Raw genomic sequence first — 14,898 nt, 5'->3', positions numbered from 1 at the left:
ATATGTTAAAATGTATTCTAGCTTCATTTCTTTTCTTGTCTTTTCTGTATGTTATTTATTATATTTTTATGAATATTAACTTATATGAAATTTATATTAGCTTATATGAATTTTATATTAGCTTATATGAATTTTATATTAACTTAGATGTAATTGCTAAATCACTTTGGGCAATGTTTGAATTAGCAGTACTTTTTATTTGTATGGAATTTGATGACTTTAGTTTTAATGAACTTAATGAATTTAATGAAACTCTTTCTAAAAGTTAATATTTGTAAGATTTATCTTACTAAAAAAATGTAAAGTATAAAAACTGGAAACGTTTTTTTTTTAGTACTCGTGATATCTTGTTTAAAATAAAGATATTGCAAAGATATTGCATAAATATATTATAAACCTATTGCACATATATTGATAAAGATATTGCACAAATATTGATAAAGATATTGCACAGATATTGCACACTATTTAAGGGTTTTAAAAGTTACATCTATTAACTTAGATGTAATTGCTAAACCACTTTTAGCAATATTTAAATTATCAGCATACTTTCTTTGTAACGAATTTAATGATTTAAGTTTTAATGAACTTAATGAATTTAATGAAAACTCTTTCTAAAAGTTAAAATTTGTATGTTTTTTTGTTTACCTCACAAAAAAAAGTACCCATGATATCTTGTTTAAAAAAAGATTTAAACTTCTTATTATAAAGATATTGCAAAGATATTGCATAAATGAAATATATTATAAAGCTATTGCACATATATTGATAAAGATATTGCACAAATATTGCATACTATATAAGGGTTTCAAAAAAACATTTCCGTTTCAACTGATTATACAAATAAAGAAAAGTCCATCTGTCTAAAAAGTAATTTTATAATGGAATAGTTGCATTATTTCATAACTTTTTCGTAATTTTTTAATGGACTAGTTATATTATTTCTCAAAAAAACAAGATTTAGCTAAAACACACTAGTCTAATAGTAATTATTAGTTATTAGGAAGATGAAGAATGGAATGCAAAAGCGAATGAAATCAAGTTCTACTTGAATTTTCAAGTCAGACTTTATCAAGTCAGACTTCAAAAATTAGGTTGAGCGAATGACTTGTAAAATGCATTCTAAAAGACGAGTTTACAGTCACCAAGAAAAATCACTTCTGATCAATGTAATTAAAGACTGAAGACATTGAAGAAAAGAAGACGAATAGAGTCTCCCTTAAAAACAAGAAATCTTCGTAGGAAGAATAACCAAAATTATTCAACAGCCGCACGTACAACACAGTTATCATGAAATCCAATATTGCCAACCTAGCTGACCCAGGAATGCCACTTATATGGGGTGATAGTGTACACATCCCAGGGTCACCTGGTGCAAATTTTGAAATCTTTTAGGTACGTCTGCGGGAAAAAAGTGGCTTTGAAGTTACAAAAATGGAAAAAATTTACCTTTGACATAGTAAAACCGCTATAAAATCCATACTATTAATCATAGACCAATAAAATTTGGTGGCAATGTAGCCTATGCCAATACCAAGATTTGGGTAAAAGTTTATCCCAATCCCTGCAGTATAACAAAAGTTATGGTAGTTTTAGTGTTGATTTTTTGTTGATTTTTTCACTTCCAGTGCAAAACTTTACTAATTACTGCCTATTACAAGCCCCCAGGCCATAATGTGGGTAACACATGTGCTCTAGTTGAATATACCAACAATATTGTAAAATAAGGATTTTGATGTTCTTACCAAAATTTTTGGTTTCGGGGGTCAAAACTGTTGTTCTTGAATGAGTCCTATTTACACCATATGGACCTTTTTCTATATAAAACCTTATATGACAGTACTATTAGTGCCCCATAAGCTTTCTTTTAACTAAACTACTACCTTAGAAGTTAGTTGAGACATTTTAACAGATTTTTTGATGAAAATTATAAAAAATCTTGACATTTTTTACTCTAGTAAAATGGCGCTTATTCTACACATGGATTTAGCCCTGAGGATTTGTGAGCAAACCAAAGAAATGTGTTGAAAACCTTTTGCATGTGATTTTTAACTGGTCAACATGTATTGTGTGTTGAAAAACCCATTTCATACATAAAATCAGCTAAAAATGCCTAGAATTTTCTTTGTGTTTTGTTTTCAAAATCATTATCAAATGTACAAATTGTAAAGTTCAATAAATTTACACTAACAGTGAATTAATTTCTAAAATTTATTCAACTGTATTCTTTTCTTGTGATATCTTCACACTCTTTAACTTATTTGACATGACATTTAAAGCACTGGTCAGCTTACTATTCTCAAATGGCACTAAACTTTGTCATAAGATTGGGACAAGATTTTAATATTTTATTTGGAATTGACCATAATTCATTATAATGAGTTACTTATGAGCTTAAATTCTCTTCTAACAAGTAAAATTAATCCATTAAAATGAAGCTGAACGGATGAAAACTTTTCATTATTTTCTAAAGGTGTTTACTATTCAAATCCACAAGACAACTAAATAGCCTTCCTTTGTATTCAGGGTGGGTTTTATCTCTTTTGTATCTTGACCAATGCTGGTGAAAATCTTGATGTGCAGTCTCAACAGCCTGTTCACTGAATTGTCCTAAGGGCAATTGTTTTATGTTTACAAAGTCCTTGATGTGATGGAATACTGTGTGGATTTTGGGCGTAATGCTTCCAAGTTGGATTGCCAAATATATAGCTTTAAATTGATCAATCTTGATAGAAAAATCCTTTTCTAGTACATTTCCAAAGCATGAATCCACAACCAAATTAAACTTTTTGAAAGCTTCAATGACAGCAAGAACTTGGGTGTTGGAAGTTTCTTCAACAAGACATTGTAAAACATCAACAATTTTCAACAATTTTCTGCATTCATTGCCTTCAAAGTGCCCGCCATGATACGGGCTTTGGTGAATGTGAAGCATGGCTGGCCACTTTTCAGCATCAGACCAAACAGTTTTGAGAATTTTGAAGAGCTGATTGACTGTAACTCCATTGGTGGAATGATGTCTAGAATCAGTGTATCCTTAGGTCAATTGATAATTGACTTGTGAACAACATTGCCATATATTTTAGCCTTGGCCAACACTCCACCCGATTTTTCAAAAGACTTGAGATTTCTTTTGACTGAGCCAAGTGTTCTTAAACAGCCTCTGCAAGCAAGGTTCTTTGAGTCACTATCACACCAACAACAAGGGTGCATGCTTGAATGTGTTTGAAGTCCTCAAATAATGTTGGCAACTTTCATGTCACATGCAATAATCAACTTCAGAGCATCTGCATTGATGAGTGACCAGACCTTTTGAATATTAGAATGAGTTTCTGGCAAATCCTCAGAGACTGCTACAAGAATTTGTCTTTTCACACTTGTTGCTTTTGCCGCTCCTGAACTCAAAAGTCGCTTTTGAGGTGGTGAGTTCGATTTATCTTGTTCTGTAGAACTCTCAATAACACTGACACAAAACTTGAGGAAACCTTTGCCTCCATCAATGCCTAATTTGACAAAGTAGCCACCTGAAGTTTTTCTAGATTGAATGACTTGACTAACCAGAACAGACAAATCTTTGCAATGAACAACAGCATGGGTTGTGTCACAACCTTTGGAATCTGTGGTTTTTAAGTCTGTAAAAGTAAAAAACTCCTTCAGTTGTTGACCAGCCATTTGAAAATTGGCATAAAAGTTGGGCTCAACCATCTTCTTGTCTGATGACTGATGAACAGTTTTCACTAAGTTTTAGATCCCGTTGTTGGAGAGGCCAGTGTTAATTTGTACATTGATGAGGTCTTGGGTTGTCAATGTTGATGTGGCAGAATGTGATCTTGCTGCACTTGACCCTATAAAAAACTTGCATTTATTACCTCCAGCAAACAAAAATTATAAAAACAATCATTTTATAATTAATCACTTACAAAGTTATAATATTATAACTAATTTTTGCAGACATTGTACCTGGAGTAACAGGGAGTGGATGACCTCCAGATGCTTTTGCTAAACAAATTGTGGCTTTTGGAGATGTTACCTTATTTTCAATCACATTGGATGCTATCTGTTCTGCAGCTTTGGGATCTAATGAAGCCAATTTTTGTATATTTTCCCTGAACTTTAACTGAGAACAATGATGTGGTAATCCTTTCCCTAATGGGCTGAGGCAGGTACTGCATCTCACAGCTGGTATTTGATTTATTTTCATTTTTTCATTAGGTTCAGCTTTTTCTGGGAACCTAGACTGTCCAATTTTGCAAATCAAGCAGTCACACACATGACTACGAGTTTTAGCTCTGACTCGGATAGATTTGAAATCAAACAACTTTGGCAAAGCAACATCCTTTCCTTCCTCTTTTCGTCTTAAGGCAGTTCTGCATGATTCACAAAGACCTTGAGGCACACAAGAGTCACACCCATCAAGATTTGTCTGGTAAATACGACAAACTCGTTTAGCCTGAAAAGCAGTCATCTGTCGGCCACATTTTTGAAGGCAGAGCATGCAGACACACTTTCTGTTCTGCTCATGGTTTCTTGCCTGATTTGGCATCTTAAGGAGTCAGTGGATTGTTGCTGTGTACCTAAACAAATTGAGCTATAATATGAAATTGAAGAATATGATAGACAAACATTAAGAATTCTGGCAATTTTATTTCATTGTTAACATTACTATAGGATTCTCTGTATGGTCATCATAAGAGATGCCCAGATTTATTTTGATTGGAGTTCAAGATAATGATAATCTTTAGAATCCTGCCATCTTTGATAATGTGAATTTAATACAAAAACATATACGTCACATTGAGGTAGGTGTATTTCAAATAAATAACATATTGCTATATGTAGAGCTACATATTTACCTAAATCAATCCAATTACTTCAGCCTAACAATTTGTATATTATAAAAAATGAAAAACAAAACTTTTTACTACAAACAACGATTTTCAAGTGAAAGGTTTAATAATTTTGGATATTTCTGCAAACGTTTCAGTTCAGTGCCACAAAAACAAAGTCATGTTATGATTTTAACTTTTTACGATATGTACGTCACAGCGTACAAAATCAAAGCAAAAATCAAATTAATCATGTACGCTCTTATTCAAGTGATGATGGGTTGATAGTGTTAATTCTTCTTATGCAAAACCCTTTTATTTTTCTAATCATTGTAAAAATAAAAATGGAGCAAGACTAAAATTAAAACACTTAAAACTTTGAAACTGAATTTAAGCATATCTTATGATAGAGTAGAAAAAATGTTCATTTTGAGAATAGTGAGCTGACCAGTGCTTTAAATGTCATGTCAAATAAGTTAAAGAGTGTGAAGATATCACAAGAAAAGAATACAGTTGAATAAATTTTAGAAATTAATTCACTGTTAGTGTAAATTTATTGAACTTTACAATTTGTACATTTGATAATGATTTTGAAAACAAAACACAAAGAAAATTCTAGGCATTTTTAGCTGATTTTATGTATGAAATGGGTTTTTCAACACACAATACATGTTGACCAGTTAAAAATCACATGCAAAAGGTTTTCAACACATTTCTTTGGTTTGCTCACAAATCCTCAGGGCTAAATCCATGTGTAGAATAAGCGCCATTTTACTAGAGTAAAAAATGTCAAGATTTTTTATAATTTTCATCAAAAAATCTGTTAAAATGTCTCAACTAACTTCTAAGGTAGTAGTTTAGTTAAAAGAAAGCTTATGGGGCACTAATAGTACTGTCATATAAGGTTTTATATAGAAAAAGGTCCATATGGTGTAAATAGGACTCATTCAAGAACAACAGTTTTGACCCCCGAAACCAAAAATTTTGGTAAGAACATCAAAATCCTTATTTTACAATATTGTTGGTATATTCAACTAGAGCACATGTGTTACCCACATTATGGCCTGGGGGCTTGTAATAGGCAGTAATTAGTAAAGTTTTGCACTGGAAGTGAAAAAATCAACAAAAAATCAACACTAAAACTACCATAACTTTTGTTATACTGCAGGGATTGGGATAAACTTTTACCCAAATCTTGGTATTGGCATAGGCTACATTGCCACCAAATTTTATTGGTCTATGATTAATAGTATGGATTTTATAGCGGTTTTACTATGTCAAAGGTAAATTTTTTCCATTTTTGTAACTTCAAAGCCACTTTTTTCCCGCAGACGTACCTAAAAGATTTCAAAATTTGCACCAGGTGACCCTGGGATGTGTACACCATCACCCCATATAAATGGCATTCCTGGGTCAGCTAGGTTGGCAATATTGGATTTCATGATAACTGTGACAATTATGCTTAGTAATCAATTTTAAATATTCTTGAGGACACATTATTAGTTTTATGCGAAGATTGCTTCTACCAAATTTTATAAGATGAACATCGTTGTACGAACAAGGGGCAATTGACAATTGATCAAAGTTTTATTCAAAGATTATTCTGTATGCACATAATTATTTTTATTATGTTTCAATTATGTTTTAAATTTTGATATATGTTTATGTGATTTGTTTTCTTTATATCTTTTCTTTATATATATATATATAAAAAAGGAAACTGTCAATCTTCCTTCGAGAAAAAAAAAAGTCCACCATTAACTTTTCTATTTTCGTTTTTTAGAATAAGTAAGATAAAATAAAACACAAATTTTCAGTAAAACGTATTAATTCAGTATAAATTTTAATTTGTTAAAATTTGTTAAGCAACACATGCATATTTTTTTTTTAAAGTGTTTTTGCATACATTTATATCTAGACTAGGAGTGATTATTCCTAAACTTTAAGAGATAATTATTAACATTTAAAAAAATAAACTTACATGTGTCATACATTTTTTGATAACCTTAATAATATACTTAATGTACGATATACGATCAACTTAATATACGATCAACTTAATATACGATAAACTTAATATACGAAAAGCTTAATATATGATAAACTTAATATGGAATATTACAAAAATAAAATATAAATAGAATTATGATATTAAAAAAAAATTATATTTTGTATTTAATATCCTTATCAAATAATATACCCATAAATTACATAATCCTAGAAGAAACCCCCCCCCCTCCCTCGAGTTGTGTGTACTCACAACACTCAGCTAATAGTTCATGTAACATGTACATATCTGGTATCTTGTTATAAAAATGTAAAATTTATCAAAATTGTAGTTAGACACCATTGGCACTCACCATGCAGTTATGTTATCAACATTCAACGCACACTGCATCGGGTAACTAAGAACTAAAAGGCACATAAATTAGACATAATACTTTTAATTGCACTTAAAAAGTATATTGAATACTTTGAACTATATCTTATTTATCTATTTTTTTTTTTTAAATCATTTCATTTCTTTTAATTTTTTGAAAGTTTATTTCATAATTTAATTTTTCTTTCATAAATAACTGTTTAATTACCTGCTTTCGTTATCTCTGCAAAACGTTACAAAATTTTCATCAGTCACCGTTAAGAGCAGATACCATATTGAGAGGTCAATTTAGGTTTCAACATTTTTTGAAAAAAAAAACAAAAAAACAAACAAAAAGAACAACAAGACACGCTATCCAGTTATATTTTGAGATCAGTGCTCAAAGCTTTTAAGAAATTCGCTTGTAATATTGTATTTCGATTTTTTTTTTTTTTGACATCAAAAAACACTTTACGTTCTGATCGAATCTCATCCCTTAACACACGAATATTTTTTTTATAAGTTACCATCAACAACAGCAACAGCAATAAAAAAAACAACCTAGCTTTTTTATATTTTCATTATTATATTGTTTGATATAACAATAAAAAAATGATACATTGTCACACTTTAAACTGTTTTAAATCGAGGAAAGATTTTTTTTCAACTTAAACATGGAAGCAAATAAGTTAGCCATCAGTCGGATTGTTTGAGCCGGATTTTAAATTAACTTATTATACAACTGTCTTTTTTTTAACAAAACTTAAAAAGTTTGAAGATGTTGAATCTGAAAACCTGGGTCACTTTTTTAATTCTGATATTTTAAGAATAATTTTTTTATATAATCGAAATATTGAAGTTATTTATGCTGTTTTATACTGAACGAGATAACGTTTCAAAATTACTAACGAAAACAAACTTACTAACGAAACAAAACAAAACCTAACTAAAAAGAAAAAAGCTGAAAAAAGGTCACAAGTGCAAATTTAGAAGTTTTAGAACAACTTGGAAAAATTAAGACTTGGAAAAATTAAGGTTTAAAATGTTCAGCAAAACCAAGAACAAAAAGTAGTAGTTATATCATTGTTATACGACTTTTTATCATTTATCAACGACTTTATCGATTTTATCAACGACTTTATCGATTTTATCAACGATTTTATCAACGACTATCGATTTTATCAACGATTTTATCAACGACTTTATCGATTTTATCAACGATTTTATCAACGACTTTATCGATTTTATCAACGATTTTATCAACGACTTTTTATAATTTTTTGAACAATTTCATTAAGTTTTAATAGATAACAAATATTCGCAACAAAAACTTCAAATAAAAATGATAATCTGTACATTCTTTCCCATGTTCCAAGTTTTAAAAGAAAAATTTTTCTTCTTAAAATTACTTAATATTTCATTTTATAAATAATTCTTGCATTATTAATATATATTTACATTTTTATTAAACATTAAAAATATTTAAACAATCAAAAATATTTCGTATCACTTCAACTTTTCAACTCTTCGATGTTATAAAAACTTTCTTGTATTACATATACTTTTTAAATATTTACATTTGTATTTATTTTTTATTTAACATTTTAAACATTTTTTATGTTTCTTACTTTAAACTCTTCGATGGTAGAAAAATATTTCCCACGGTACTTGATCACCAACTTCTTGAAGTTCGATCCACGAAGCCATTCACAAATGTCGTCGATGAAGTTCGTGTCGTCGTGAAGATCAAGAATTGATTCTTCAGTGAGTCGAATCCACGGGAGTACGAAAACTTCGAACTCGTTCTTTGATACTAAAGTATGACAAATGTATATTTGCAACCATTCAATTTTATGCTTCGGAGTCCATCCATCGATTTTCACTGGATGAAATAACCAGACTTCACGAACGTTGGTCGAGCATAAAATGAGAAGTTTTTTCTCATCTTCAGATAAAATCTTTTTATAAACACGTAATTCATCCAACTTGCATCCAGCATCAAAAAATTTTTCCACAAAATATTTCTCATGTGAAACTTCATGAGCTGTTTTTCCATCGTGTATAACAATCCACCACACAAGTTCATCGATTGATCTTTTCAAGTCCTCGGTAATCGACGCCTGAGTTTCAAAGAAGCATTCCATGAACATCATGCCTTTATCTGAAGAATAATTATTAACAAATAGATCATTTGCGAAATAATTTAAATATTCATTGAAACTTGTCGTACGCCGCTTTCAAACTTTAGCTGGGCTTCAACCAATAGAAATACGAATAACAAGTTAGATAATCAAAAGCTTAGTCAAAAGCATGAAAAGAATGCGCTTTTTGTTTTTCAAGTCGCGTGAGGTTTTAGATGCAAAATAATTCACGTATAAACTAAGATAAAACTATTTCGGTTTCTTTTGCTGTAGCAACGAAAAACGTTAAAAAAGTAAAAGAAAGCAGTTCAAGTTAAAGCGATAACAGTTGATTAAAATTGTCAAAACGGTTAGAAATTATTTCTAAAAATTTTCACAAAAAAAAACCAGTCATCACGAAGACCCAATATGGTCATCGTTTTGTAAACTTTTTATTTAGTTTTGAGAAGAAAAAATACCAAGAAACCATCAGTGTTACCAAAAAATTCCCAACTTTTCAAATTTATAGCTTTAGGCAAACAAACATAAAGTCATTGTACCAACTGAATTTTTATTCGCTTTTCCCATAAAATTAATAATAGAAATATGCACGGCGTCTTCTTGTTTCTTACCTAATTCTTAATGGGTGGGAAAAATCTGGCCCACAACCTCATGTCTTAGGGAAGGACAAAATATTTCAGTTTAATGAAGGACAGGATTAAAAGGGTGCAACTTTTGACTAAGTGTTTTCCTCACACTAATAATAATAATAATAATAATAATAATAATAATAATAATAATAATAATAATAATAATAATAATAATAATAATAATAATAATAATAATAATAATAATAATAATAATAATAATAATAATAATAATAATAATAATAATAATAATAATAATAATAATAATAATAATAATAATAATAATAATAATAATAATAATAATAATAATAATAATAATAATAATAATAATAATAATAATAATAATAATAATAATAATAATAATAATAATAATAATAATAATAATAATAATAATAATAATAATAATAATAATAATAATAATAATAACAATAATAATAATAACAACAACAATATTAATAAAAACATTAAAAATAGTAATAATAATAACAATAATAATTATTATTATTATTACTATTATTTTACAACTTAACAAAAGTGAATCTCAAACTAAGTTAATTATATTAAGAACCTGTTCACATAACAAAAATATGTAAAACTATTACTGAACTAAATATTATAGAACTAAACCCTTGAAAATTTTTTAAGCATTTTTTCTTTTACACTTATTTTATAATCCATGAGGAATGCTTTTGAAATACTGAATAATTTATCCTCCTTTGTAATATTATTTCAGATAATTTTAGTGTAAAACATATGTTAAATATTACAAGTTTTAAAATTACAGTTTCTATAACTTTAAAAACAGAGATGTCAATTTAATAAGAAATCTAACAGATAAAAACATTTTTTTAAGTTTTCTTTAAGCGGTTGCAAAAAGTATACATTTTTTAAAAAAACCTATATTTATTTATTTATTATTTATATTTATTCATTTAATATTTATATTTATTTAATATTTATATTTATTTGTTTATTTAAATATAAATAATCAAGTGTTCTTCTGCATACTCTCAAAAAAAAAAAAAAAAAAAATCTATTTCATATTTAAACCTACACAAAAAGTCAAGAAAATCTTAAAATCTTTATAAACATGTTAAACTAATAATGAAGTTTCAAGGCAAACTGTAATAAAAAATTTTAACCATTTTTATTAACTTACTGAGTACAGCATTTAGCAGTGAATTTCTTTCTTTGTTTGAATTCTTCAAGTTAGCAAGAAATCTCACAAAACATCTTTTGTTTTCATTTGCTAGCCCGCAGATCATAGGCAAACAGCTGGGCAACTTTTTGTTCCTCATAATTTCCTCAGGACTCAAATAAATGTGTGCATGAACTGAAGCACAAAACTCCATTAAAGTGAGGTGAGCAAACTGATATTGATAACCGAGTTGAGATTCAACTCTTTCAATGAAACCTGAAAGTTCATTTTCAACTTTATCAAAGTCACTGATAATGCCTTTCATTTCATTATGGGAGAAAATAACTTTACCTTGATTGAACAACTCCCATGCAATTTTGCAAACTCTTAAAACATGTTGCTTATTGCTCTCACTTTGCATCATACTATAAACTGTTTCATTGCTTTTACACATGTGTTTTTGAAAAAAGTATAAAAAAATACAGCAATACAACTCAGTCATAGTGTAGAAAGAATAAGAATCATTTGCAGTAATAACTGCACAAATAGTTGATAAATAAAAGGGAACAGATGCCATGGCTTTAGCAAAATAAGACTCTTTAATAACTTTTGTAATGGTTTCTTTTTTGTTGCCAAATTTTTCAATATATTCATCAATTCCATTCTCATTAAAACCCATTATTTGAATGGTTAACTTATCTGTACATTCTGTCACTATGTATTTATATTGTGATATAGCTCCAACTCTTCCAGCGACAACACATTTGTGTTTTTGAGTATTCAATGCATCATATAATGCATTAGTGATGGGCTTTTTACTAGGGTTAAGGGGATTATAGTTTATTAATTCATCTAAGTGAGCAAACTCATCCAACCCATCTATCACAAACAATATGGAAAAATGGTTACAAACATCAGACTCTTGGAAAATATCTTTGTAGAAAACATTTAACAGCTCATCTATATTGTTAATATTTTGATATTGGTTTAACTTTCTACATTCAAGATAAAAAACAAGATCAATATTTTTCCATAAGATACCATTGGCCCAGTCAAGTAAGCACTTTCTTAGCAAACAAGATTTTCCAATTCCAGCAATACCAGATATTAAGAGTAAGGATAGTTCTTTTGAAAATACTTCATTAAACTTAATAGGCTGATAGGTCAATTGTCTCTTAAGAAATAACTCTCTCTCAACAAAACTTATAGTATCCTTTTCCAATTCCACTGCATCAACTACAGTCAATTCAATGAACTTATTTAAAAGTTCGACTTTAGCTGGAGTCTTTACTAAGTGCACTATTTCATCCATTTTTCCATATGTCTTAAGATAAAACTTTTTTAGTGCTTCACGCATTTCTGAAAGAACAAAAAAAGAATTTTAATTAAAATTTCTAAAAAAAAAATTTATTTATTTTTTTAAAGCAAAAATCAAAAATCTTATAGTACTTTTATTCTTTTTAAATAAAAAGTATACTAGCAAAAGGCCAGACAAGCAAAAGGCAAATGACAGCCAGTGAGAGATTTTGGTTTAACAATAACCATTTTTAATATAAAACAAAATTAAAACTTCTTTTATTTAAAAAACAAGCTTTTCGTAGTGTTATGATTAATAGGTAAAACTATTAATATTATTGATACTTATTATCATTATTATTTTAATAATATTACTATAATTGTTATTTATATTATTATTATTATTTTTATTAATTATTATTATACTATTATTATTATTATTATTTTTATTATTATTATTATTATTATTATTATTATTATTATTATTATTATTATTATTATTATTATTATTATTATTATTATTATTATTATTATTATTATTATTATTATTATTATTATTATTATTATTATTATTATTATTATTTATTTATTTATTTTGCTTGCTAGTCATCATAGCCACAAGACACTTGAGGCAGGTAATGTTGCTTGTAAAAATGGTATAACTACTATCACATTACTTCTATTCTGTAATTGTTAACATCAGGCACTAGACCTTACTTCTTTCTAATCTCTTAATAGCAATTACAATAACGCAAAAAATCTTTTTTGAAGTTGTAACTTTTAATGCTACAAAATTGATAACTAAGCAAAAGTTTTAAGCTTCTTTCTAAATTTAAAAGAATTACAAAAAACTATAAATACATTGTTTGAAAAAATTATAAATACATTGTTTGTACAAGCAGATTTAAAAAAGAACTTGCTAATTAAAAAAGCAAAAACCCAATAAATTTATAAGTTTTTTTTTAAAATCATGCATACTCACAACAACAGCAGAAACAACTAGAAACAGGTAGAGTGGTGTTTTATAAATAGCATTTTGATAATGCTGAATTGATATTTAAAGATGTAGAAATTATGCAAAAAAGAAGTTTTAGTAAAGAAAACACAAGGACTTAAAATACTAAAAAAACTTGCTTATGTAAAAAACTCTTTTATGCTGAAAAAATGTTTAGAGATGTAAAAAGTGTAAGAAGTCTTGTAACTACGTTGTTGGTATTCGAAAAAAAAAAGGTAGATTATTATTTTATTTTTTAAGTTGAAACTAATAATTGTTTCACCTCAAATTTATATAGTATACATCAGAACTTGACAAGAGCCTAAGCGCATTCACTCAACTACACAGCGTTCATGTAACTGCAATTGGTTGTTTTTCTAATAATGTTAAGCAATATTTTTAAGTTATATATAACTTATATGACATTTAAAACTGTAAAAATTTAAAACTGTTTGCAACAGTTTGAACCTTATAAATCAATGTTCATATAATTTTAACAAATATATTTCTTAATTTGAAACTTTTTATAGATAAAAAGTAAAAACTATATATATTTGTGACAAATATAAGATAGTACAAGCTGAAAATCTAAGACAAATTTTACATATACTATACCATCGTAGTCCAAAGAACTTGCTGGTGAATTTTTAAGGCCAGTAACATTGTGTAGATTATTATCAGTTTCGTGGAGACCAACAATGCTTTGATTTTTAGTTCTTTTAACTGAAGTGTTACCCATTAAACCTGTGTGTTAAAAGAATGTTTAGATTAATTCTTATTTTTGGACCAGGAAAGAAATGATACTAATATTGTTGTTATAACTAGTTTACTCTAAATAAAGAGAAAGAGAGAGAGAGAGAGAAGAGAGAGAGAGGAGAGAGAGAGGAGAGAGAGAGAGGAGAGAGAGAGAGAGAGAGAGAGAGAGAGAGAGAGGAGAGAGAGAGGAGAGAGAGAGGAGAGAGAGAGGAGAGAGAGAGGAGAGAGGAGAGAGGAGAGAGGAGAGAGGAGAGAGGAGAGAGGAGAGAGGAGAGAGGAGAGAGGAGAGAGAGAGGAGAGAGAGAGGAGAGAGAGAGGAGAGAGAGAGGAGAGAGGAGAGAGGAGAGAGGAGAGAGGAGAGAGGAGAGAGGAGAGAGGAGAGAGGAGAGAGGAGAGAGGAGAGAGGAGAGAGAGAGAGAGAGAGAGAGAGGAGAGAGAGAGAGAGAGTAATCACCACACAAAGTATGTTTGAAATGTTGCTTTGTCTATTTTAAAAGTCACAAATAAAAAATGATTTGAATAAAATCTATAAAACAACTAACTTATTTTGCAACAAAAACTAACTTAACAATGTAACAAAAGCACCTTTTTAAAAACTGTTGATTTTTTTTTTTATGTTAAAATAGTGTAAAACTAATTATTAGACTTGATGATATTTTGTGAGAAAGTTCGAACATTTTCTTTTAGAAATATTTGAATGTTCTTCAAATAATTTTCAAATAACTGCACTTTTCCACAAAATATTCTTTATAACTACTTTAA

The 14,898-nt window shown here is 28.4% G+C and overlaps 1 protein-coding gene across 1 annotated transcript in view; it reads right to left on the bottom strand.

Annotated features, from left to right (window-relative positions):
* Positions 1-8,701: 8,701 nt before the first annotated feature.
* The window catches only part of LOC149894093 (uncharacterized), a 43,729-nt gene continuing 37,532 nt past the window's right edge, over positions 8,702-14,898 (bottom strand). Inside the window, exons 14-16 of the mRNA XM_090077078.1 lie at positions 13,996-14,124; positions 11,112-12,449; positions 8,702-9,346 (exon numbers count right to left, since the gene is read on the bottom strand). Coding sequence (XP_089933204.1) covers positions 8,790-9,346; positions 11,112-12,449; positions 13,996-14,124 — 2,024 coding nt within the window. The 3' untranslated portion in view covers positions 8,702-8,789. The remainder of the gene's footprint in view (positions 9,347-11,111; positions 12,450-13,995; positions 14,125-14,898) is intronic.

The sequence above is a fragment of the Hydra viridissima genome, unplaced genomic scaffold, assembly GCF_058129835.1.
Source record: "Hydra viridissima isolate aposymbiotic clone 2 unplaced genomic scaffold, HvirCarnegie_v1 scaffold_1, whole genome shotgun sequence".
Classification (NCBI taxonomy): Eukaryota; Metazoa; Cnidaria; class Hydrozoa; order Anthoathecata; family Hydridae; genus Hydra; species Hydra viridissima.
The sequence above is the reverse complement of the archived record's forward strand: the minus strand, read 5'-3'. Positions and strand labels throughout refer to the sequence as shown.